The sequence below is a fragment of the Meriones unguiculatus genome, chromosome 12 (genome assembly GCF_030254825.1).
Source record: "Meriones unguiculatus strain TT.TT164.6M chromosome 12, Bangor_MerUng_6.1, whole genome shotgun sequence".
Lineage (NCBI taxonomy): Eukaryota > Metazoa > Chordata > Mammalia > Rodentia > Muridae > Meriones > Meriones unguiculatus.
Window position 1 is genome coordinate 910,079 of NC_083360.1, and position 27,177 is coordinate 937,255.

Consider the following 27,177-nt stretch of genomic DNA (forward strand, 5'->3'; position numbering starts at 1 on the left):
TAATATTCATATGGTTTTATTAACAAGTATATAATACAGATATTGCATACTGTATATAGTATATGAGGACTGTACAGTACAAATTTATGTTCACAGTTTGACATGACAAAATGTCATTACTGAATTCCCATTGGACTACAGGGTAGAAACAGAGAAGGTACATTAAACATTCACATCTTTAGTAAGAAAGATTACCAAAATGTTTCAGTATTTGCAAGTATACTAATGCATGCTAAAAACCTTTACCCATTCAGTCTTATTAGCTTATAAAATATATTACACTTTATTAAAAATTTCTGCATAGTTTATACAAGTATTAAAGTACTGTAAATGCAATAACCCTGCTATGCTTGCAGGTAGGGTTTAAGAGATGCTAAGCAGAAAGATTATTCTGACCCTCTAACATTACATACAGAACAGGAAAAAAAAGTGCTAGTATTTGTGAAACACATTGTAGCCCTCGTTTAATGCATGTAAGATGGCTTTGTAAATGTATTACTTAAGTGAATTTGCAATCATTTAAAAACTGTTAACCTTGACCAAGAAGAGAATAAAAAAACCTCCTGTGACTTCATGTACGTTAGCCATTCCTTCAAAATAATTCTAGTTTCAAACCAAATCACTTTAAAACCTTTGATCTCTGAGATTGTCTCTCCAACAATCTACGGAATGCTGTGCAGATTACAGTATCAGCTAGTCTCTCCAATTCCACATTAGTGCAATACTGGCAGTCAGGCGGGTGTTTAATAAACACATAGACACATCATTCCCCTGCAATTCTGTTCCAAGGCTCTGGCACCATCTGTGTCCTCAGCGTCCTAGCTGAGCAAAGCTGTGCCACAGACAGTCTCCAACCAAGTGACTTCAGGGTGCTAAATGCCCACTTAACGACGTACCTTCCTGTGTAAAACTCAGACACAAGATTCGGATTTCCGCAAGATGACACTTGAGCAGTAACTGAATGAACTCCGTAACAATTTACATGCTGCTGACTTCATTTTTATAGCCTGTTCTCAATTTACTGCAACTGAATCACCACTGAAGGAACATAGCATGGCATCGCATCTTGTATCTTCCACAAACAAACAAAAACCAAAAAAAAAAAAAAAACCCAGCTATAAACAAAACAAAAAGAAAAACTAAGAAACTAAATTTCTTAACTATCATAGTAAAATACAAATACATACATATATGTATATATATATGTATACAAAGGAAATTTGGCAAAGGCCAATTAACTAAAAGTATATCAGACCAGCATGGGAACAGAGAATGGCTTCTCTGGGTTACTTTTCTTTCAGAGTTAAAATGGATCTTTCTGACTGAACTGTTAACATGATCTAAGCAAGCTAAAGAGTAACATAATATGGACTTTTGAACAAAATTTAAATGTCATATTTAACACGTCATGAAGCTATTAACCATACCCTGGTGTGAAGCGGAAGCAAAGCTAATTCTGTCCTTCCTTGTACCCTCCCCCCTTCTTACTGGGTTGGAACACACCAACTGAAACAACAAAAAACCAAACTGGATTCTTCAGTGCACCGCAGAAGAACCATTACAAGCCACGGCGGCGCTGGCATGAAGGCAACGGAACCCTGACAACGGAGACCCTGCTTTTCCCAGAGACCTTCCACTCCTCAATCCATGTCATAGTTGCAAAGAGAAAAGCAAGAGCCCAAATGAGCATGCTTTGAGAGCTCACAAAGAAAAAAAAAAAAAGGAACCCAAGTGCCATAACATGTCTTTACAGTTTTCACCCACATTTCCCCTCAGCTGGTTCTCAGCGCTCAGCAGGGCCTCCCAAGAGCAACTGTGAACACTGTGCCATCAGAAGGCCCTGCTCGGGCGCAGCCTCCGGTGCCAACCCCCTCACTGACGTCAAGAACATCACGTAGGTGTTCTTCCAGGTAAGGCTGTGTTGCTTTCAGGGTCCTCCCCCCTTCTCCTCCATCCTTCCTGAGGGGATAAAAGGCCACCCGCAACCATAACCAACCATCGTGCCCATTTTTCCCAACTTATAAGCTATGGCATTTCTACGTGTGAATTGTTTTAGTTGGCCATTAGACTATGGTGTTCAAAAGCCTGCTTTTGAAAAACAGAAACAACAAAACCCTCCCCCATCCCCAAAATGGTGCTACTTATCTGCAACATCGACTCGAGTCATTGTTTTTAGTTTGTCCTAACAGGATACATAGTAGCGACAGGAAATTGCTAGCTCCTGCAGACATGTGGGAATCTTCAAGCTACATATATAAATCCCTGAATTGTGGTTTTCTCTAGTTTTTCAAAAACCTGTCACCAAAATAAAGATCTATGTGCTTCACACTAGGTATATTTACAGATGGTGTCACTCAGGTCAGGTTGAATGACTTCCCTCAAGTTTAGTGGCTGCTCTCTTCTGCTGTGTCATGGACACAGTGACAGCTGGCTTGGCACCATACAGCTCACAACAGAAAGGCTCCATATGAAAGCTACGCGACTAATTGGACATGGGAATATAAGTACCACTCAAGGTTTTCCTGTTTGAAAAAAAAAAAAGGGTTGGGGGGAAAAGAGACCATTGTGTTTGTTTGTTTTTACATTAACGGGAAAATATTTTTTGTGGACTCCTTATGCTCAGGGCTTCGTGATCCACAATGACGGATCCTGCAGGAACGGAGGTGGCGGCACCGAACACCCGCTCCGAATCCAGCCTGGCAGCAAGGTGTGCGCAGCCGAGTTCTGCTGGGGATGGACATTAAGATTGGCGGCAGCTAATGGTAACGGCCCAGAGGGTCCTAGCCAGAAACTGCCGACTTCCTCCTCCATTCTCAGCATCTTCTGCTTCTTCCCCACACTACTGGGGACACAGAAAAGGGCTTGATTTAGGCGAGTTGGTAATCCAGGCCGAGTGAGCGGTGGGAGGGGCGATGGTGGACGGGGTGGGCTCAGCCTGCGCCTCTGTGAAAGGACCGAATTCTTTGTGTGGTCAAACACAAAGTGTGGCAGAGGTACGAAGGTGTCTGGCAAGGACTAGCAGGCTGGACACTGCGTCTCTAATACATTTACTCTGACATTCTTTGAGGAATACGTGGAGAACCCGGCAAATTGGTCGTTCTTGTTTACGCGTTCCCTTGTTCTCGTTACATTAAACGTATCTGTAAGGAGGGTCTGCTTAGCATCCCCAGAAAAGTGTTCACATTCTTTAGGTCTGACCCGTGGTAAGGAGAGGGAGGGCTGGAGTATCAACTACTGACCACACGGAAGTCCTGATGATATAAATTCAGAGATTCAGACCAGCTGAATCGAAATTAAGATGTACATATAAAAAATGAGTTAGATAACGGGCAGGAGGAGCAGAGAGAGACAGAGCCAGGAGGAGTGGGAGCCACACTGGGCGGAGGCCAGGCGTTCAGACCAGCATGTGGCGCTTCCTGTGCAGGGCAAGGTGGTCGGAGCGGGAGAAGCTTCGGTCACAGTCTGGACACTGGAAAGGTTTGATTCCAGTGTGCTTTCGGAAATGTCTTGTTAGCTCATCGGACCGGGCAAACTTCCACGTGCAGCCTTCCCAGGTGCATTTGTAGGGCTTTTCTCCTGCAAAAATAAAGAAAAGAGTTGAACTGGTTTTGTTGTTGCTAATTAAAAACAAACAAACAAACAAACAAAAAACTTTCTTTTTTTAAACTAATGCCCTTGGAAGATACAACTTTTGAGATAACACACACTTAACATGGTGTGACTTACAACAGTGCTGAAAAAACCGCTATAGGAAAAGCGTGAGACAAACACACTCTCCACAGAAAACTGAAGGAAGGAAACGAGGGCTAGGATCTAACGAGCTCTTAAAGCAGGGGCGGTTCTGAGGGACGCAGCTCTGCAGGCCTTATGTCCTTCGGTACGCTGAGTCCCGTGCACCTCATAAGCCTGCTCAAAGCCTGTGGGTTTTTCTTATGCTTTCCCACAGCTCTCTAAAACTCTAAAGTCCCTATCAACCAAAATACCTGTTGGAGAATTCAACAGCCTGCTGTCTTATCTATTGCCTGACAGTGGTGCCAAATCCAGTGCTTCGAGCCCCTCAGCTCTAAAAGCAGAAGTTCCCTCTGCCAGTCAGAAACCAGGCCTCCACACCCCTTCCTGCAGGCTAACCATCACTCACAGATGAGGAACAGAAGCAGCCTGTGGGAAATGCCGGTGAGAGCCAGTATGAAGACCCTCACAGATAACAGTGCTTTGCGGTGAGCTTGCTGCAGTAGGTCGGTAATACAGACTGGCCACCCCGAATACAGCATCCAGAACGCGGTAAAAGAGCAGCGGTTCTCGACCTTCAGGTCGCGACCCCTGGACCCGCCCATAGCAACAGATGTTCTCTTTCTGGCATCATGTCAATGCTCAGAGTTAGAAAAATGATTTATAACTACAGCTCCCTTCAGGTGGTGTAGAAAGCATACATAAACAACTTGTGCTTGGACTCGCCTTATCCTCAAGATACCTCACTATGCTTATGCGAAACATATCCCAACAGGCTACCGTGTGTCAGCAAGGGACACCGGGCCTATAACAAATAGTCCCTGTTTAGCGATCCTTGTCCCTAGAATCCTTGGCATAAGTACTGCGGTTTCTGTGCTGTACCTTCAGCCCGTACACACCTTTGTCCGAACCCAAAGACTCACTACGCTTTAATTTTAGGCTGGACCATGTGAGGCTCCAGCCCTGGGTCCGCCGTGCCCAGCAGCTGACCTCTGGGCTGACCTGTCACAGCTGTTCCCTCCCATACCCCTTCCCTGCAGCTGCTGCTCCTCCTCCTCTTCAGGATTCAGTGAAAACTACTGCTACTTTTCTGTACTGAATCCCAGATTCTTCTCTGTGACTCCTCCCTAATAAGAATAACTGAACTCGGAACGATGCCATTCTGAGCTCTAGACAAAGGCCATCCAGCCCCTCACTGTTAGGCTGCCCTGCCTGCTGAAGGGCCCGACCACACAACGGAAGCACAGGTCCCAGCAGACCCTGGAAATGTCTGTGTGACTCCTAGGTTGCCTTTCTAGCAGGCCCTCAGGGGCACGGGGGTAACGCACATTTTCCTCCTGAGAGAATGATGACCTGGCAGCTGGTTCCAGGCTCCACCCTGGCCAAGATGGAGCATGGCCTGGAAGAGCTACGGTAGATAAGGGCATAGGAATTCTAGCCATTTGAAAAGACAGACAGTGGTGGTGGTGGGGGGTGCCCAAGCTCCGCCCAGCCCTGCACACCTCTCCTCTCCCACGGCCACCTCTCCCACCTGTGTGAGTCCTCCTGTGCGCTTTCAGGTGTGAGCTCTTAGTGTAGACTTTGTTGCAGCCCTCATAGTCACATCTGTGTATCCTCCGCTTCCTCTGGGCATCCGGGGACTCCACAGGGAGAGGTCTCTTTCCCGGCTGAACTATGACCGAAGGGTGGTTCCTATCAAAGCCAAGGTTAAACGGAAAACATTGAGTGAGGGTGCTTTCCTTCCTCCGGTCTACTAAAAGTAAAAAAGCATTTACAACATCGGGCAGAAACAAACAAAAACCCCCAACAACAACAACCACAACAAAATAAGAGTAATAATAATAATAATAAAAAGAATTAGCTGTTCAACCCGAGAAGCAATAGTCATTCAACAAACACGTAGCGAGCACCTACCATGAGCCAGGCACCGTGCTTGGCACCGGGACACAAAGATGAATAAAAACAGGGTTCCTGCCCTCGAGGAGCTCACAGTCTAGGGGGAGACAGACACGGAGATAAGTAACGACAGCAGGCAGGTGCCGGAGGTGCCGCGTGCCGGGAAGGGCTCTGCAGGCGCCCCTGGCCGTGCTCCTGCAGGGCACCAGCTTTCCCGCAGGCCGGCTGCTCTTCACTTTTCTCTAAGGAAAAATGCAAACAGCCAAATCCCGACTTCTCAGGCAAACACAGTGCTCACAGACCTATGTTCCACCCTTTCTCTCAACGTCTCTGTAGCGATGGCGGACTCACATTCAGTTCTCAGAAGGCGGCTCTTGGAAAAGGAAAGTCTGCCGTTGCTGTCTTAGCACGATCTTTCAGGGCCACTGTGGCTCTTGCATGAGGGAGGCCCTCCCTAGCTCAACCTGTCGGGTCCCAGGGTTCTTAAGCCACACCCATGCACCATCACTGTAAGCTAGTTCCATCACAGAAGGAAGCTGAGTGAAAGCCAGGGCCGGTGGGGAAAGGTGTGGCATTCTGGGAACCTTCCCTGCTAACTACCAAGTCACTGAAGAACTCCTTTGCTCCTTCCCTGTCTCAGGGGTAATTACTTAGCAATGCAAGCGTGCGGAGCTGGCCTCCGAGAGGAAAGGAGCTGCTCTTCAACGTCAGCCTCTGAGTCCTGAAACATTCTAAACAATGCACAAATATTTTCCATGTGGGAGCAGATTAGAGACAAAGCAAAAGGGTGAGAAGAACTTGATAAGGGTAATTTCTCATTTCTGAGATTAACAGAAATGAAATTTGGGGCATTAAAAAGAGCCTGCAATAACAAATCTGAAGCTACCCAGGTCCGGTAGCACTGTGACCCCAGCACCCAGGGAGGCAGGGGCAGGAGGATCTCTGTGCGTTCTAGGCCAGCCTGGTCTACAAAGTGAGCCCAGTACAACCAGGGCTACACAGAGAAACGCTGTCTTGAAAAAAAACAAAAACAAAAACAGAAAAAAAGATTTTGAAGCTCAAAAAAACCTTACCCTGCCACCTGCGAGTACAGACAGACAAAGTCAGATTCACAGACACAGAAAAGTGACCATGAAGCGGCAGGGGCGTGGCCAGGAGACTAGAACTGCCATCATACATGCATGTGTGTGCGTGTGTTTTTTAATTGGAAAAAAAGGGAGAATAAGGTTTATTTGTGCTTTTCTTGTTAAATTGGGGCTGGATTAGTCACTTAAAATCCTTCACTAACAAGTTAGGTCTCTTTTTTTCTTTGGGGAAGGGCTAGGGAAGATCCTGTGGCCTGTGCGTCCAGGACACAGGCAGAATTCATGCCAAATGGCTTTAGAAATCTTGCCCAGCAACTGGGAGCTGTGGGCTGAGAATCGAAATCATTTCAGCGTGGTAATTATGACTGCCTTTCTCCGTGTCAGCGCTGTCCCTGACGGCCTCTCTGCCCCCCTTCGCTGTGAGGTGAGGGTGTTAACGGGGCGGGAAGGCCACTGCCAGGGGCTACTCAGAGAACCGCAGGGAAAGCACCAGCACCCCAGTCAGAGCTGTCCCCTCAAAGCTGTCCAGTCCCAAGTGAAGTTCTCTGGATGTTTCAAAGCCATGCTCGCTAATGTCTGCTGGGGCAGGGTGGCGCTGGCTGAAGGCAGGGTGGCTCTAAGGGTCCTGGGAATCTCAGTCTGTGGCCTTTCCACTCCTCATTTTTAAAGAGATCACTGGGGACCATACTACCAGAGTAGCTACTGTGTACCAGACACTGGCTTTGACTTAAATCAGCCCTTCCTAAGTCTGTGTGCTCACGGTTCTAAACGCAGCCTCACAAAGGTAAATAAATACATACGGAATGGCATTTTTTTCTATACTTTTGAATGCATTTAAAAATGACCCGTAAGCTGTAGTTGTGGATTGAGCAAATGGGCTCCCAAGCTGTGAGGCCCACGCCCAGGCAGCAGGGTTTCAAAGGCTAGTGTTGCTGGGGGCAGCTTCACTGCAATGTTCTAGGCACTTGGCTTCACGTGATTCTTTCCTGGCTAATGTGTCCTATGTGGGCTGCAACTGGGCCCACTCCAAGACATGACTTAATCCCATCTGCGAGAGAATCACCCAGAGTGCATGTTCCACTGTGGCTAATCTACAGGGTTTTTTTTGTTTTGTTTTTTAGGAGAAAAATGCATCTTAGATCAGCATTAAAAAGTACATTACTCATTAAGCATTTAAAAGCCTCTAGCAGTGAGCCCACTAAAGGAATATGGCTTGAAACAGGAAAAGAAAAATACACACACACACACACACACACACACACACACACTTCTGAGATCAGGTCTCATACAGCCCAGGCTGGCTTACATGCCTGATGACCCTGCAGGCACTCCTAGCTGGAAACAGTATTTCCCTTAGGCAGTATTTAAATGAGACTGCTTCCACAGGTTCTTCTGTAATGGCTCACATTTTAATTTATAGCGTAAGATTAGCTCTCTGCCACCAATTTGCCACACAGGGAGAACACTAAGAGGGACTCAGGAGCTCAAAGCAGGTCCCCTGGGTCAAGAGTGGGACTGTGGGTGTATTAGGGTACCTTAACCCCCATCCTGGCTCGTCAGTTCTGCATTTGCTCTGGATAAAATAATTCATTTGAACCACTTGGAGATGGGCATTGTGACTCATGCTTGCAACCCTGGTGCTCTGGAGTTGGTCAAGGCAGGTGGGTCATAAATACGAGGTGAGCCTGCGCTGCATGCCAAGACCCTGCCTTAAACAAACACAGACAAAAATAACCTACAACTGAACTTTTAGGGGGAGTACTATGCAACTCTGAAAAATGAGTGCAGGCCTCCAAGATATCTTCCTTGCCTGATGCTGTGGCTGGGAATAAGTGCCTCCTTTCTTTACCCATTAGGAGCTGTATATGAGGACACACGTACGCCATCATCTAGACCAAACAGAGCTGTGGTAAGGTCACACATGCGCCACTGGGAAAGCCACACACACCAGAGATGAGGCTGACTGCAGTAGAGTGAAGTCACCACAGACAGCTTCTGTAAAGCCAGAGAACTCACACTCCACTGTCCAGTTCTGTGACAAGAGGGGAGAGGGGAAGACAGGAGAGGGTGGCAAAACATTTACCAAAAGGGCGGTGTGGAGGAGGATGATGGGAGGGACCCTGTGGGGGCAATGGCCGCAGTGGCTGTGGCCGGGCTGTCCGCTGGGCCCAGTGCAGGAGCACTGTAGCATGGAGACAGTACAAGAGAAACTATGATAGAAACATCGGCAGAGGATGTGGCCAGTGAGGATAGGCTTGGCTCAGGGTCCCAGGCCCGCTGGAGCACAGCACCTGGCTCAGAGCCACCTTCTCCGGGCCCGCTCACCCTGGTGGTCAACCCACGTGCGCCGTGACTACGTGAGGCCATCCTGGCCAGGCACAGGCTCAGATGCTGGCCAAGGCAGAGCACCCTCCCACCGCACCGCAGCTCCGCAGTGAGGGGGAGCTCCGTGGGCAGCTGCCGTTAAAGGCTCAACGGAAGGACTTCCCTCTGGGGCGATGAGTTCTTGGAGCTGCACAGGAACATTCTGCGGCCAGCACTGCTGCTGGCCTGAGGCTTTACTAAAGGTGTTTTCAGTTACAGACACGCTACACTGCATTAGAGGTGACAACCGTGGGGAAGGGGTGGGTTCTGTTTGGTAACGTGATTCAGGCTGGCGCTACCATCAATCAAATCTTCATGAAAGTTGACACAACCGTAGTAGACGGGGCCCGTGCTGCTTCTGCAGACCGTCCGTTACTGAGGGGCCACCTGGGGCGCCACAGGGCACAGGGACATCCCTGGTCATCCACAGCACATTCCATGTCTCACACTTCCATGCTTTTATTCCAGGTGCGCGCCGCTACGGAAACGACCAGGTACGCCTAAGTATACTTACTCTTGCAACAGTGCTTGCGGGGGGGACACTGAGTTCATTAAAGGGGGTGACATTTCTTCAGGGTAATAGTCTGTCCTCTGTGGTTCAATTCCAGGTTCTATTTTAATTTTTTTCTGTAGTATGGGCTTCTCGTATGATTCAATTACGGGTACTAAAAAATAAAAATAGACAAGTTATTCTACACACAGTGCGTCAATTCCAGCTTTTGAAGGCTCACTGCGCGGCTTCTAGCTACTACATTTTTGTATGCACATTTTTTCTTCCTCATGGGCCAGGGTTACAGCAGGACTCAATTTTCGAGTGACCCTCACTTTTTTGAAGCAGACAAGAGGACCCTGCACTACAAGATGACTCTTTGTTACAAAGTCTGGCTGTTCCCATAGTTCCCGTCTATGGTGGCCTTTAAGAGCCATTAGCAGCATGATCGGAAAGTACTTAAGTCTCTTTTGTGCTCAGGACCTTGTCAGTCAAATCACAGCATAAAATATGCTGTGAAAGTAACTAATTATTGGACACTCTCCCTAATATCAACACTTCAAAACAAAAACAGAAATAGCAGTGAACTGCCCGGGCCAGGCCGGGCCAGGTCGGGCCAGGCCAGCCCAGGCCAGCCCAGGCCAGCGGTCCTTTGGAGGATGTAACAGCTCTGCCTCACGTCCACCCCAGACTCCTGGCGGGAAAGCTGTCTACAGAGCCGGTGGCGATTCAGGAGCACAGCAGAATTTACCTTGCATGCTGCCGTTTGAATTGTCTATCTCTTCTGACAAGGAGACCATGAGTGGCTGCTGGAGGTGGCTGGCGTACATAAATGGGACAGGCTGGACCACGACAGGCTGGATGACTGGGAGGATGCCTGGGCTCCGGATCCCATGTCTGGACAGCGCGGCTGCCATCACGGGCGGCATGGACAGCGGCACTCCGAAGGGCTGCACGCCGGGAGAAGGCGGTGAGTACTTCTTAATGGGCGGGCTGGAGGAGGGCATGCTCAGGCCAGGGGACGCCCTCCGGTGAGATGGGAATTTCAGGGAGGAAGGAGAGCTGCCCGCAGAGGGCGGGGAGCCCCGCTTGTTCACAGTGAGGTCCACTGGCTCCATCTGTATCCCGTGGGTAAGGCCTTCCGGGGTCTGGAAGAACTTGTCAGGTAATGGTGTGGAATAAATGACCCCATATTTGTTGGGCTTCATCGATTCTATGTAATTCGATGGGTAGGACTGGCAGAAATGAGAAAAAAAGAAGGAAAAGTGTTAAAAAAAAAAGTGTACTTTACATCTAGAGGTACATGATCCCCAAAAGCTATGGTAAAGAGAGATGGTTTAGCAAATGCTAGAAATTGAGGTAACCGGGCTTACTCGCTCTGGGATGGGGAGAACCTAGTCGAGGTGGTACTGAGTACCTAGGTAATCATTACAACTCAATTCATGACGCTCTGCATTGGCCCGAGTCCCTTCCAGCCCTTCATGCTGGGGCTCTACACCTTGGGCTGTGAGACGCCAAACACGGCTTCTCTAAGGTCACACAGCACCCAAGGCTGGTGCACTGTCAAGGCTGGCTAGGCAACTGTCAGGGACACAGAATGACCAAGTGAGCATCAGCCTGAGATGGCAAGGTCCGTCTGTCACCTTTCTAGCAAAGCCCTAAATGACAGTGATTAAGAGTAAAAGATCAGCAGACAGGTGAGAAAACAAACAAACAAGACTACCGCTACCCTGCAGAAATACGGAAAGGAATAAAACCAGAAAGTACAAGTCACAGGGATCTGGCACCAGCTTCCAGCTAGGGATGGAGGCTTGAACAGTGACAGCCCCACTCTCCTCATTTATTTAAATTTTTTCTTTCTTTTTTTTTGAGACAGGATCTAACGCTATAGGCAGTCTTTGAACATGTAGCAATCCTCCTGTATCTGCCTCCCAAGTATTGGTCTGTGCCAGCTCACCAGCTCTATCTTTCTCTAGAACTGGTAATAACTATGCAAGTAGTAATAAAGGCAAGTGGCCCAATTCATACAGCAGCATAAATTTAATTAAAATAGGCATCATTAAAGAAGAACGAGGCTCACTTAGGAATCGAGGCATTAGGCACAAGGAGACCTCCAGGGAGACAGTTCACACACTCTAACTCTCCATGGGACGCAGCTCTGGTGGGAGGCAGGCCTCCGTGAAATGTTTCCTCACGGTGCAGCATCTCCTCATTTTCAGCCCTGCTCTGAGACCTCCCACTGACCTAGATTTGAAGGCCCACAGCTCCTGGCGGCTGAGCAGGGAGCAGAACCAGGACACGATTCCACGCTGTCACTGCTAGGTTTCCTATCCGTGGCATCAATTTAAGACAAGTGGGAACCCAGGCAGGACCTGGGGGATTTGCGAACTGAACAGTATCCTCAGGGTTTCCAAAGTCATCAAGAAAGCAAGCAAGGGCCCGCATCAAGTTGAGGTGAGTGCACACTCCGCATGTTTGTACACGCTTAGCACAAATGGTGTCCCTGTCCTCAATTTGGCCTGCACGTCTACTGTACAGTCCACGCTGAGTGTAGGGAGGAGTATCGGCTCACTGGGAAGTCCAGGGATCCCCTCTAAGGGGGTTTCTGTTTACCCCTTGGGCGGAGCCTCCTGCAGCGGCTGGCACCATCTGGCGTGCACCTCAGGTGTGACTCGGGATGTGACCTCCACCAAGCCACTCCCCCTGGCCTAGACCACTCCTATCTTCTAAGGTAGGTGTGGCTCAGCTGGTACCAAACAACACACTGGAGGCAAGCGTTGAACAGAAAACTCCCCACCACTGACAGGTGCGGACAGAGGTCCCCCAACGTCCTCTCTTCTCCTGCTGGAATGTGCCCCGGAATCGGAGCGTCCACCCTTGCTGACTGCTGCTTGCGCCTGAGGGTGAGGTGGGAGCTTCCTAAGCTCCCCAAGGCTGTCTGGGGCCAACCAACCTGCTTTCTGCAGGCCCTCGCTCCCAGCAAGGCCGGGGCGATGCCGATACTTGTTATTCTTGAGGAGATGCGGGTGGGGACACACACGCTCCTACAAGTCTCACTGTCACTTTACACAGTGAGTTTCCAGGCTAGTATTTTATTACAAACAGCTTTGGAGAGTTCCCCCACAAGAGGTCAGTGAGTGGGCGGGACAACTGACTCGGATCTGTTCCGCTGATGAACCAGGCGTCTGTGGCAGGCTAGGCCAGCCGCAGGCCACAGGTGGCTCTGGCCACAGGAAGGCAGAGGTGTGGCTGATCCTAAGCACTTGCTCAGGGCTCAGCCAATGTTCTGAGGCAAACAGAAGGCTCTCTGTCCACCCAGCCCGGGAAACCACCCAGGGCTCTGTTGGGACAGAGCTGGGGAAAGGACTGGTTTTAAATAATTCTCTGCTGGGTAACAAGATTCACCAGAAAAGAAAAAGAGGAGAGAACTTCAAAGGGAATTTAGGGAAAGATTAAAAAGTATTTTCAATTTTTTTCCTTCAGTTTGTTTTCTTTTCGAATGCCAGCCATAAAATTATTTCATTGCTACTTCGTAACTGTAATTTTGCTACTGTTATAGACTGTCATGTAAATATCTCATAATGCGGGTATCTGATATGGGACCCTCAAAGGGGTTGAGACCCACGGGTTGAGAACTGCTCCCTTAGAAAAAAGCCTCTAGTTTTTGATGAATATAATTTTAAAGGTTCAATTATTACCTCCATGCATGTGACAGTACACCACCTAGCTACTGAGCTAGAATATAAACATTCTTTCCTTAAAATGCTCTCCCCTAACTCTTCCTTACAGCGATAATAAAGACCTCACCAGCTTAGTAAGAGCCACAGTGACTGAGTCCCAAGCACCCTGGGTGACGCTGTCTTGTCGAAGTATTTCTGGCAGGAACTTCCATAGCCAGTGCTTAAGGATGATCTGATTTTGCAAACCTTCATATTCATATTCATTCCCAACCTTCATACAGACATCCAGGCCAAGATTTTTCCCCCTTTGTGAATATTTTCCAATCCCATGGAAGAACAGAGCAAGACAGCCTGGGAGCGCTGCCCCATTAGTCAGGCCCACTAAGCCACATCCTCGTGTCTAAGCTGCTCCTGCTCTGAGGACTTGGACACTTTCTCACCTGTGTCTCATCCCCATGCCATACAACTGGGCCTTCACCAACACCTGGACTGATCCCCCAGTGGCCCAGCAGCGCTATGGCCTGGCCCGCAAGAGGGGGCAACTCAGCACACGGAGCTTAGAAAAAGACCACGGATGGAATTCCCACCCAGCACCCACTCTTCCAAACGAAATACGATTCTAGTCTCACTGCCAAGTCCCTTCTCCAGCTGGCTTCCCCTCGGTCACCTCACAGAGCCACAGCCCCATACGGCTTCTGTCAATACCTTTTATTTTATTTTTAAATTACTTCATCCTCAGCATATTTTACACATACTTCTCTGAACTTCCTTTCACTGTGAACAGGTCAGCCGTAGTTGACCCTACCCAGGGGTGTGGGAATGATGGACACTACCCAAGGATGGATAGTGTCACCTCGTCTGTTACTGGGGGCTTTGAGAAACGCCACCTGTCAGACGCCTGTCAAACAAGAAGCACTGTAGAAACAACTGATACACAATGCCATCAGTTAGAAGAGCTGTTCAGTCTGGGGGAACTTACCACTGAGACAGGGTCCATGGCCTCTTGCTTGACAGGGACTGGGTCAAACATGAGCATTCTTTCAGTTAAGCCTTCTAGGGTGTTCTGATGCTTGGCCTAGGGAACAAAACAGCACACCTGGTCTTAATGTTGAGGTCACATAAGCTAAAACAAAACATCCACTTTCCCTCCTTCTTTGATCCAGTCCACCTTCTCTCTCATCTCCAGAATGGCTAGGATCGTTTCCCTCACCTCCTGCGAAAGATGTCCTTTCTCATACATGAAACCAGGCATCACAGGCACGACTACATGAAAAGCGGCATTTCTAACTCAATTCCACAAACCCTGCCATTTCTGGGACAGTATGTATGGCCTCTTCTGGCAGGAAACCTTGTGTGGCGTTGCTGGGGAGCTCCGCAGAAGCTCCCCCCATGCCCATCACAGAAAACTGAGGGAAGAAGAAACCCAGCAGCAGCCACCATAGACACCTGCTTCAAACCCTTTTAAAGTGGGGGTGTAATACACACATTGCTCAGCACCTGAACGGTCACTCCATTCTATACTGAAAATGCTTCTTTTCCAAACCAAAATGGACTCAAACCATCAAACCACGCTGCTCTGTGAGAAGATCAGTTTAAATCGTCACTTTTCTCCGGGCATGGTGGTGCATGCCTTTAATCCAGGAGGCAGAGGCAGGGGAATCTCTGTGAGTTTAAGGCCAGCCTGGTCTACAAAGTGAGTCTAGGAAAGCCAGGGCTACACAGAGAAACCCTATCTTGAACCCCCACCTCAAAATTGTTGCCTTTCATTAGAAACAAGGGCCAATGAGACAGCTCAGTGGGCGAGTGTGTCTGCTGTTAAGCCTGACCCCCTCAGGTAAGTCTCCCAGAGCCACACAGCACAGGAACAAGCTGACCTCTGCTCTCGGTCTCTCTCTCACACACACACGGTTTTCTGACATGTTTTCTATTTTAGCTTGTTGTCACTCTAACGTGAGGCAATGCCCACCTTGAGCCATCCTACTCTGCTCTGCTCTGCTCTCACTATCTGCTGCACAGCTGTTAGACAGACGCCACACAACTGCACCAGACCCGGACATCCCTGCTTGGTTCTCACACTTAGCGACTTGACTCAAGCCACGTCCTCCCAGGTCACCGTGGCTCAGGTGGCAGATCTGGCGAGCACATTTCTCCTGAGAAAGTGGCGTGTCTGCAGCCTCAAGCTCCAGGGAGCAGGACTACCACAGGCCAGCCTGGGCTACAGCAAGGTCCTGCCTCAAAAACTGAAAACCCTGCAGAGACAGCTCCGTGGCTGAGAACACACACAGCTCCTGCATCAGCCTATAGTTTGGCTCCTAGCAGGTCGGGTGGCTCACAGGCACCTATACCTGCAGCTGGAGGGAACCAGCGCCCTCTCTTGGCCTCCACGGGCACCTGCACTCACCTGTGCACACCCACAGACACCCACTGTCAAATAAAAACAAAGTCTTCAAAGTCAGCTCCAGGGTCTGGAGTTTGCGGTTCTGCCTCAGTATGGCAGACACGCCGCCCAGCCAAACCCATGACGGCAGTCTAACGTGCATGCACTCCAGCCTTTACACCGAGACATCTTCACATACCTCAACAGAACATCTTTTGATTCTTCACGGCAACACGTACATCTCACCCACCAACACAAGGCCCTGACTTCACAATGAACTATCCCGTACCCTAGGATGTAGAACAATCTTTAAATACAATGTGACACTAGGCTGCTCAAGTCCACGGTGTCAGTACCCTCTTAGGTATCCTAGCAAAAGCAAACTGACATTGGAAAAAAGAAAAGGGCTGATCTCATTAGAAAGGAAACCTTTTGTGTCTTGGCATCTAATAACGAGTCCTAATTGAGTAGCTACATACACATGGGGGGAGGGCGGGTCCGTCCATGGCCGAAGAAGGTGCACCTCCTGGTATTGCTAGGGACCATAAAGCTGGCTGCCACCTTCTACTTCCTTGATAAGGTCAGTGTGGTTCAGCAGCTTCCCACCAACAGCTCAGCTTTTAAGTGGAGTTCACCTCAGAATCGATCTCACATGGCGGTTATCCTGGCTCCCACATTCCCAGGCGTGGAAGGAAAGAGACCTGGCTTTGAGGCCTCAGACTACAGCCTGGCCCCGCCCCAAGGCAACACCACTCACACATCCATCCTCAAGTTTTAGGATCCTTTTCCCTCTATTCACCTCAACAGATGTTTCTGGGTATGTGGTATGGAATGCATGCATACACATACACACACACACACACACACACACACACACACAGAACTAGATTCATGTGGTACATCACACCCACACCCACACACAGCTGGATGCACTGGTTTCAAACCCTGAAGCAGTATCTAAAGCAAGATGAACGCTTGGAGCAGTCAAGAGGAAGGCAGGTGTGGCAGTCTACACCTTCACCTCAGCACCAGGGGTGAAGATGAGGCAGGGGCTATCCCACAAGCTCCAGGGCAGTCTGGGCTCACAGCAGAGTTGGGGGCAGGGGCTGGCTTCACACACCGTGTGATGGGTTTCCGGTTATCGCGTATGGTTTAGGGAGGACCATGGAGAAGGCCGATGGAAAGGACAGGCAGACATGGAGCACAGCAACACACCACGGGGCCTGCTGCACACCTGCAAGAGCTGCTCCGTACCAACCGCCCCGGCCACGCGCTTTAGGCTGTGCGCCTTCTGCTGAAGGGCCAGGGGCAAGTCTCTGCAGAGTCAAGGCCCTGTGTGCAAGCCTTCACACCTGAGCTGAGTTAACACTGAAGTCAGGAAGGAATGACTCCAGCACCACGAAGCACCGCCCAGATAACTAAGAAGTAAGCTAAGAGCTGGGATCAGCTTTAACCTGACGGCCACTGTCACCTAGAGACAGTGCTGAGCTCTGCAGATACTATCTTTTTCTAAGTCTGTTTTCCTTCTATTGAGACAGGGTATCACCTTATAGCCTCGGCTGAGCCGGAGCTCCACCTGCCTCTGCCTCCCAAGTGCTGGAATGACAAACGCAAACCACCACACGCATTCATTTTTAAACCCACCCGCGCTCGCACAGTCTTTTTTCCACGCTGGCAGCAATCCTAAAGAGAGCCAGTAGGTGGCGCACTACAACAGGCATTGGAGCTGGCAGAGAAAGGAGTGTGCCAGCCTCAGGGTCTTTAAAACCTTGTGGGTTTTAACCAAGCTGAGGAATCCTATTAACCACTTTATGTGGGCATCACAGAGATGAGAAAGCCTCAAATGTGGTGTTTCTCTTCTGTTTTCCAATCAAATACACATTTACATCAGTTCTATTTAGCTTAGCACTCTCATTCTGAATTAAGCAATGGCATGGGGACAAAAAACAATACAAAACAAAACAACAACAACAACAAAACACAAAACCCTAATTTTGCTTTTAAAACTAAGTTGCTGAGGCACTTTAAAAAGACAGCAATATAGGAAAATTACTTTTACCCAAATAATTTTCCCAAATTGAAACAACTCAGTCATTTTGTGGGAAGGTCCTATAAAGCCAAATTTTCACTTAAAAGCGATGGTCCTACAGGAACTGAGGCCCCTCCCCTTCTGCTTCTGGCTGCAGATTATCAAATCAAGGGTCAAATTTCTATCAACTCGCAAAACTGTTGTATTATATTAGAAACTTCTAGAAATGACACAAAGCAAGACCTGCCTGACAATCTCTTCTCCCAGCCCGACCCCTAGGCTTGTCCCAACTACCTGCTTCCCGCAAAGGCTCCTGCCAGGTGTGCAGAGAACAGAACCATTAGACAACCAGGCACTAATCGGCAAGTGCCCATTCTCCTGAGTGTCTGAATGTTCAGAAGAGAAGTAAGGATGTTACTGGCCCCATCCTTACTCTTGTAAAAACCTGTGCTGTGTATCAGGGCCAGGAGGGCAAGCACGGTGCCTGTAGCTGAACTTCCTTTCTCAGAGAAAGCTTTCTTCACGCTTAGGTAGCCAACTCTGCGTGCTCCCAGTGGGTACCACGAGGAGTGCTACCCAGCAGCCGGACCAGAAGCACAGAAGGGCAGGCGCCCTAAGCCTCAGGCTTCGGAGCCCAGCACAGCCGGCCGCACCTACCTGGAAGGGTGTCCAGTTTTCACACCGCCCAGGGATTTTTTCACCCACCTCACTCTTGCACTGTTGATCTGAAAAGAATTCCGCGGGGTATTTCCAAGTCTTTGCCTCTCATAAATTATCTTTGCATTATAATGTGTTTTGTAAAAAGGGAGAGAAGTTAATTCAGATGGGATAGAATGATCCAATAAGCAAACAGTCCGCCCTCTCCGCTCGGTGAACAAGCCATCCAATTTTACTTTTCTGCCTCCACCCATGGGCTCCACCCCATGGAGGGTTGCCAGGGCGAGTCCAACTTGTCCAAACAGGACAGGGCTTCAGATAAGACTCTGCCCACACCCTGTACTTCGGAAAGGCCAAGTGAAGCAATTGATTTCGCATGTAAATAAGGACAGGTGGAAAGGTAACTAGGGAGAGGAGGCCCTCCAAGACTTCGAGCTAGGCCCTGACAGCAGGGGCAGGGCTGTGGAAACCTGCATAAACACACTACCCTCCAGGCCAACTCTCACATTCAAGGGCACCTGGTTAGTGCTTGAGTTACATATTTGTTTTCGTCCTTTACGCTTCACAATTCTGTGTTATAGTTTTAAGGGCAAGCAACCCAAGATGAATTGAAAACTACCCACAATTTCTTAATCCTGCTGTGTACACAGCTCCAAAGGCCTCGCCTAAGCCTTCACCAGGACTCCTCGGAGGTGTTATATAATCAAATCCGGAAGGGCTTGGTGAGGCCACATGGCCTCTCATCTGCCTGGCTCACTAGGTGCCCTCCCCACCGCAGGAGACCCACCTCACTCCACCCTGCTGGGCCTCCACCCATGGGGCCCCACCCTGCAGGGAGTGGGAAGGCTGGGAGGGACCTGACTGGCTCCGGGCTGCAGCCAGTTCCTGGAAATTCCACCCCAACAAGGATGGCTGGAACCTTAAAAATAACCAGAAAGAACTGTCAGGGTGTCGCGATTCCCCGTGCACGAGGTCTCACAGAAGTTTACCTCAGGACCGCACCTTCATCCTGAGCTGGGCGGCGGTGGGGGGCGGGAGCGAGCCACCCTCCCCTTTAAGAGTAAACACAAACCCGAAAGCCCTTGCAACCACTGCTGGGCAACACGGTTCCAGCCCAAACCCTCCGTCCCCTCCCCCTCTCCTCCCAGCGCCTGCTCTACGAGGCTGCCCCTCCCTACCTCCCATTTGCCTTATTTTCTGCTCTTTCACCATGGAAACCTAAGGTCATCTGTGAGGCCTGCCCCACCCCTGCTCTCCATTTCCACCGCTGCCACAGGGGCCAGGTCCTCACGCCTGCCCCGCTGGCTGGAGGCCTCGACCCGGCGGTGCTGCCCAGCCCCCCTGACACCCGTCCCTCCTCCCAGGGAGCCGGGAGCTTGCCAGGGCGGGGCTGTGCTGCCTTCCCTGTTAGCAGTTTCCTAACCACCCCAGGCTCTCCGAGCCGCCCTGCCTCCCCTCCCCAACCAAGCTTTTGTTCATTTTTGGCCCATCGATGCCGGGGCAACAGTGTGGAATGCCCCCTCCCCTTCCGGCTTATCTAAATCCTTCTAATTCTTCAAAGACCTGCTCAAGGCCCTCCCTACCCTACGTGGCCAGCTGACTGCTCCCTACTACACCCAGGTTGGCCTCTTCCTACGTAGACAAGCTGGGTGTACCTTCTACACCCACCGAAGGGGCCCGGGAGGTACCCCCCACTCCAGAAGCCTCTCTCCCCACTTCCAAGGGAGAATGAAAACAAAAGATGTTTCTATGCTAGGCCCAAGGGGCTGACCTCGAAACAGGCAATGCCCCCTAATAATTACAAGCTGGGAAGCTGCAGCCATCTCCTGAGCGTACCTGAAAAGTTCCTAAGCCGGCTCCGAGGCTGAGGGAGGGCCCAGCTCTGCGGGAAATTAGTGATCAAAACTTCTTTGAAAAAGTGACCGCCCCCACCCTTACCTAGCCAGTCTTTGGAGCCCTTCCCACTGTCCTTTTCAGAACACTTTTCTCACCCACCCATGGAGGCCTTTTAAATAAGCCTAGTGTCAGAGGCTCCGAAAACCTAAAATAGAACAGTAAGAGAGAAAAGGGATAGAGGAGGCCGTGTAGGTGATGGGTTTGGTGGGGCAGGAGGCTTCCTTTCTTTCTTTTTTCTAATAGAATTTCTGCCTGGTGTGGTGGTTCATGCTGGTCTCAGGAGGAATGGACAGAATGGCTACAAACCTGACACCAGCCTGGGCTACACAGAGAGACCCTGTCTCAAAAACAACAGAAGACACTTGTTCACCAATGAAAACAAAGGTTGTGAGATGCATCTGTCCTGCTGGCCACCACCTGTGACGAATGTCCTGTTCTTTACTCATGTGTCCTCTCAAGCCCTGAGTGGGAACTGCCTTGTCATTTCACAAATGAGCATATTTAAAGGGCGAGGCTTTGCAACCTGCCCTGTTGACACAGCTGGAGAGCCAGGATTTGAACCCACATTCACCAGCTTCAAGGCTGGCAACTTGGCACAGTACTCAAGCGCCCCACACACTCGTAAGAGTGGGATAGTTGACCTCTGTGAACTCAGACAATCCCACAGTGGCCAACAGGAATGATTTTTAACCCCTTCCAACTGGTGCTGGCTGCCTGCCCTTCTTTCCAAGCCTATCTGGACCCAAGATCAAAAGACACGTTTTCTGAAGGTCCCGAGTTAGGTTATTATTCTTGCTAGCCAATGCACCTGTAACCGGCCCATAAAACTGCTGAAATTGGCAGCTTTACCCGAGTAAATACGGAAATCCTCATGGTAACTGTACAAAGGTGGAGGGGTCAAGTCTCCCTCCCCATTTTAGAAATGAGGAAACAGCGGAAGAAGCAAAGTGCCTGGTCCACACTCATGGAGCTCCGGCCAAGAACCAAAGTGTGCCTGTTTGCAGACCAGAGCTTTTCTGATCTGCAGAGCCTGGGTGGAGGAGCCATTTTCGGGTGAAATCACCTCACCCAGGGGTCACTCCCCAGTACGAGGGTGTGGCGCGCACACTGGTCCATGGTAAGCAGGCTGTGGGGAGGTTCCAACATCAATTAAGATTTCAAAACGCCTTTTCAGGTTAGATCACTCGGTGCAGCTCCACTCCATCCTGTGGCACAACTCAGATGATGATTGCACCTAACGTGAGATTACCACTAATGACTACGTGCCCAGTAAATGCCTGGGAGATGAACGCACGTACGGGTGCCAGACTACGCTTCTCATGGTGGGGTAAACACGGGCGGGAATCTGGGATGAGCACGGGTGTGAGGCCGGCGAAGCCAGCATGCCTAAAATGCGAACCTTTCAGGGGGTCGGCAGACACCGAAGCTCCCGCTTGCAGAGGCGGAACAGGAAATCCATGTAGCTAATCAAGAGCAAAGATTTGAAGGTGCCGGGTATAAAGCATAGGGAAAAGGACTCCAACAACGCAGTTCTTGGGAAGAATGGCAGAGGCCACAGGAGGCAACCCCAGGCTGCTCTCCAGGGTGGATACAACAACTACCTTCCCTCTCTCCTGCCCAGATTGGGCCGGGCTCCATGATGGGGGCTGCCGCTAGCTAGGAGCCATCACCCCACTGGTATGATCCCCTAAACCTTCAAAGAATGGCACCTGGAGCATGTCTCATACTAGGCTGAACTAGACGGCTCTCCTGGGAGGGTTTCCCTCTTGGGTACCCCTTTTCTGGAAATTGGGGTTGGACAGAGTGCATGGACGGACAGAAACTTGCTGTTTGTCAGTTGCTGTTCTATCTCCATCCACCACCCCTGCCCCCGCTAATAATTAGTTGGGGAAATGAAAATGTATTCAGCCTGCCAACACAATAGAAGTGAGTTTCAAAAACCTTCAGAAACCAGTTTTGCCAAAGAACTTTACTACAAACACGGAGAGCAAGGCACAGGGAACAGTTCTTTAACTGATGCACAGCTGGTGTGATGGAGACAGCTGAGATGCGTATAGACTTTCTCTGTGCTCTGGGAGGAAACACCTCCAGTCCCGAATCTCTACAAGCTCAGTGTTTCTCTTCCTACTTTCAAGGAAGGAGCGTTTGGGGTGGGGTGAGGGGGAGCAGGGCTACCTCCTTTAGACAATACTCTCCCTTATCAGGGCAGACTCTGTCTGGTTTCCTGTCTTTGAGCTCTGGCGTGACCGCCTAAGATGAGAAGCAAGGTCTGGACAGCCAGGGCCTGAAATGAGAACACTGCACACCAGCCTGCTCTTCTCCAGCTCACTCTCAGAGGCCCGGCTGAGAAAACCTCTTAGCAAACCAGGTGGTGCCTGCTCGGAAGATTCTAGAGATTTCTCTCCCCATATAAGCTAGGATCAAGGATAACTGGCCACTTCAGGAAGAAGCCCAATTTCCATGTAATTCCTACTATTTGAAGAACGTTGCTTATATCTCTTTTAAAGAAATGCAAATGGTATAAGACCAGCAAGAAATCCTGAGGAGGAAGGTCACCATTATTTACAGCAAAAGTGTGGATTTGGAAATAGAAGGAAAGGCAAGAACCTGGACACAATGAAGCTAAATTAAGCATGATGAGTTATATGGTAAAGAGATGAAACCATCGTTCCATGGCCTATAATTATAGCAACTACCAAATGATCCAACTTCCCTAACAATGTAACCCAGCATTTAAAAGCTCGCAGCACTTCTGGTAGACTCTATCTAATCAATTCTATTAGCCACCTCCCTGTCCCCACCCAAGCAGAAAGAGTGATCTGGAGAAAGCCTCATCAACATGGTCTAACCAATCCAGAGCTGTTACCAACTTTGGAACTGAGTTAAAAACTATTTCAATTTGAATGACTTATGAACTTCAGCTTAAAGGTCTCTTGTTCTACAAGTCAGCTTAATATTTCAAGTTGCTTTGTTCCAAGGGAGAAAAAAAAAAAAAAAAAAAAAAAAAAAAACACACACACACACAAAACCACCACTGGGAATTTCTAAGACTCCTCACGATTTTTCAAGGATGATTATCACTAGTCAATTATGTGGCCTTAGTAACTTTCATACATGAGGCAAATGGAATATTTATTTCACTTCACATCATTTATCTTCCTTTTGTAACTGTAGCGGGATGGGCGATTTAAAGGCAACCAGCCATTCTCAATTCTGGCAGTCCAGGCCTGATTTGTGCTCTATCATCTCTTGAATTAAGTCCATTAGGCACAACTGTAGATCATTCTTTTAGGTTTTAAAGAAAATCCCCAAGTAAGTTTGAAAAAGACACATAAAATTCCCCACCCCAACCCTTCCTTTTAAAACTTTCTCAGGAGCAAAGAGAAAATAAAAACTTTATTACAGTAGGTCTTAAACTGTTTATCCAGACTGATCAAGCCACAAGTGAAAGACTGAAAAACTGATATTATGAGGGCAAGCATCTGTTTTCAAAACAGAACATTACCATTTTCCCAACTATCATTAAAGAAGACCAATCAGCTCTGCTTTTACTTAAGATTTTTATTCTTAAAATGGGCTAGAAACCAACTCTAGGATATAGTAAAGTCTTTGTCCTTAAAAATATTATTCTGCTGGTTTAGTCTTTATTGCTAAAAAACAAAACAAAACAAAAAACAACTCTGGGATTTTTTTTTTCTTGATACAGGTCATGCTTTGCTTGAATAATATTTCTAGAGATTTCTCCTTCAAAACAAGAACGACTTCCCAGCTCAGTCCAGGTGGCCAAGACTATTTAAATTCCCCAGCCCCTGGGCCTGCTGGGCAGCCTGAGTGAAAATGAACGAGGGTGGACCACAGCTTTTGCATAATGCTGGCCCTTTAACTCAGGTGTTAATCCTGATCTAGACAGCGTCAGGGCAATATGCCTATCTCAAAACAACGGCTCTACCCATCTCACAGGACAACTGCAGAAACAACTTCCTTTAGATTTGTCAGTGTGCTCATGAAATTCCCTAACATCATACCCTGACGGTAGGATGTGCTTTAAAAAGGCAAAAAGTATTGATTTTCCCCTAAGAGCAGTGGAGCAGAGGGTGTGTGTAAAAAGGTTAACTGCCTTCTCATTATGACATAACAGGCATCTTAAGCAATCACAGTGTAGAGACATGATAACTCCCCGGGTGGGGACATGAGTTTAGGGGCAGGGACCATGGCCTGGTTTAGGCTACTGATCGACCAGAAAACAGCCTGAAACAGGAAAGAGCACACATATGCCACTTGGAATGTATGACGCAAACCCCAGCCTTGAAACAAAGAACAGGAAACAGCCCGGCAGTGCTGGAGAGAGAGCACAGAGAAACATTTAGCCGGCCCTTCCTGACCCTATATTCATGAGCAGCTGGAGTTTTTAAGACGACAGCGGGTGGAGGTGTTTGTTCTAGGGGTGTGAATAATAACACCGGCTTTATACAAGGGACCTGCCCTATTTACAAACAGGAGCCGCCACACACAAGCGTCCCGAGTGCACATGTGATTTTATCATCCGCAGGCTGCGACCTTCCAAATCACCCAGTGCCAGCCTCCCTCATTTCTTTGTCCCTGGCAGCCAGGTCTGGCAGCCCCTAGCCCTGACCAACCTCTGTGTTGGGATGACTGGAGCTAGCGACCCTGCAAAGCTGAGGAATCCAGGTTCCCACTGGGTTACCCCCCAGAACCAAAGCTGGACCAAGTTAAGCTTCCTTTGGCCACAGCTACATTCGGGCAGACACTGGCTATGTGGCCACATGAAAATCTCATTTTTTCAAATGCAGTGAGACAGCTACTCACTGGTTCTCCATGTAAATCCTGAAATTCACCTTTTGGGGGGATGTGGTTTTTACTCCAAAGCTGATGTGAAATCCATAAGCTGCAGCACTAATTTCTACCAGATAGCCCAGCAGTGACTATTTTCCTTTAGATATCCTTAGGGTCCATTTCAAGTCCCATCCCTGGTGTTTTTCTTTACACTGTTAGCCAAGATGGTCTAACTCAACTCGGTTTTCCATTATCAGATTTAAGGACTGGTATGTAGACAGAACTACAGGTTAAAAAGAAAAAAGAAGGGGAGGGGAGGCATCGCTGTGCCCATGGCAACAGGATAGGATTTTAATATAGAAACTTTGCAGCGAAGAGACAATAGCTTTCTTCACGGCTCTGTAGTTTTCTATTGCACAGGGTCTGCGACCCAAGCAGCTACTTCTCTGTTATTCTCAGATCTCTACTCTTCCACTTGTCCTCTCCCTGTCGGCCGGCCACAGTTGCACCTTCACGGGCTGTTTGCCCACGGATGAGAAAACTGCTTTTCTCTAGGGGGTTTCAATTAATCAAACATCTTCTCTCGGGCTTCTATTAACAGCCTTAGGTTAGCAGGCACGTCCAAGCCAAGGAATAACTCTGAGGGCTTTCTTCAAAAACACCGCTAACTTGCAAAAATTATCAAGATGTTTATGTTACATACCCCCCCTTCCCTGGAGGGCAAGTTACCATGCAAGCAGAATTCTCTCATTAAAAAATTTTCGTCAATTTATGCAGACTCCCACATCGTCACAACTGGCCCGTGCTCAACTTTGTTTACTAACGAGATAGCAAATCTGAGTGTGTTCAGAACACCAATACATACTTTCTGCCATACACCACTCTATTGAGAATCAAGTATCTTGGACAATATCAGAGGAAAAAACAAATTCTTAGAAGAAAGTCTCAGTGACTCCATGTATAGTGTTTATTTCGAAGAAATACAAGGTGAACAATTTCCAGTGTCCATTTAACCTGAATTATTCAAAGTCTCATTTAAATGCAGCTAGTACTATTGTACCCTAGGTATTCTGCTATCTGCCAGAGACATGGATATGACAATTACAACTCTTATCTGCCACCTCCAAGCTAGCCACCCTAAAATGTTAGGCGGGTCCCTCGGGTCCTGGTTCACACCCCAGTCCGGTGGCCCCCACGCGGCTCCGGTTCCCAACACCGAAGGCGCCCTCCAGTTAGCCACACTGCAATCCTTGGCTCCAGGCACTGCGGCAGGTTCTCTCCACGTCCCCAAGCAAAGGCCGACTCTCTAAACCTCGGTGGCTCCTTCCCTCCCCTGCCCCCACCTTCCCCTACCACCCAAATGAGCCAGGACCGAGAGGGGGATGCTCCCTCAGTCCCAGTCGCCCCCAAGTTTCTCGCCGGGGGCGACGGAGGCTGGGCTCCAAGTTAGCTGGGGCGGGAGGCGGCTGGGGGCGCGGGCGGGCGAACGGCGCGGCCTCGCCGCTACCTGGCTCCCTCCAAGGCGGCCGCACCGGGGCGCGCCGGGGGCTCGGAAGGGAGCCGGGAGCGGGGGGCCGGGGACCACACAGGTGAGCCCCGCCGCGGGCTCGCACCCCACCCGGCGCCCTCCCCACGATCCCGCCCGCCGTCCCCTCCCCCGCGCCCCCGATGCACTTTCCCAAGTCCGCAGGCGCCCTCGCTGCACCCGGACCCGGTCTCCGCGCCCTGCTTTCTCCAAAAGGGGGAAGAGAGAGAGAAGCGAGCGGCTGCGGCGCACGGCGGGGCGCAGGACGGCAAGGTGAGGGCGCGGGGACTTACTCTGCCGAGAGCGGTGCCGAGCGCAGCGGCCGGGACCCCGCGGGCGGGCGGGCGGGCGGGCGGGTCAGGCGCTCCGGGCCCGGCGGCGGCGCGGACGGGGCCGCGGCGCACGGGCGCGCGGGCGGGGCCGGCTCGACGGGCGCTCGCGCTGCGCTCGGGCCGCGGCTCCGCGCGGCTCGGCTCCCGGCTCCCCTCTGGCTCCTTGGCACCAACTCCGGGCAGTCACATGACGCCGGCGCCGCTCGCTCTGCGGGCCTCCCCGGGGCCGGCGGGGTAAGTAGAGGCCGGGAACCGGGGTGGGAGGGTCAGGGCGGGGGCCGCCCGGGCGGGGAGGGGCCCCACCCAGCGGGGCGGAGGCGGCC

General features: G+C 49.8%; 1 protein-coding gene across 2 annotated transcripts; it reads right to left on the reverse strand.

Moving 5' to 3' along the window:
- On the reverse strand, nt 1-27,177 carry Klf3 (KLF transcription factor 3). 2 transcript variants are annotated; one of them, XM_021640660.2, is made up of 6 exons: nt 26,816-27,177; nt 14,224-14,319; nt 10,316-10,799; nt 9,589-9,739; nt 5,261-5,421; nt 1-3,576 (listed from the first exon to the last, which is right to left on the reverse strand). In XM_021640660.2, exons 2-6 carry the CDS (start codon nt 14,278-14,280, stop codon nt 3,395-3,397), a joined length of 1,035 nt encoding a protein of 344 aa, XP_021496335.1. In that variant the 5' UTR covers nt 14,281-14,319; nt 26,816-27,177; the 3' UTR covers nt 1-3,394. The 2 variants fall into 2 exon arrangements, with proteins under 2 accessions (XP_021496335.1, XP_021496336.1); XM_021640661.2 differs by lacking the exon at nt 26,816-27,177 and adding an exon at nt 18,308-18,326.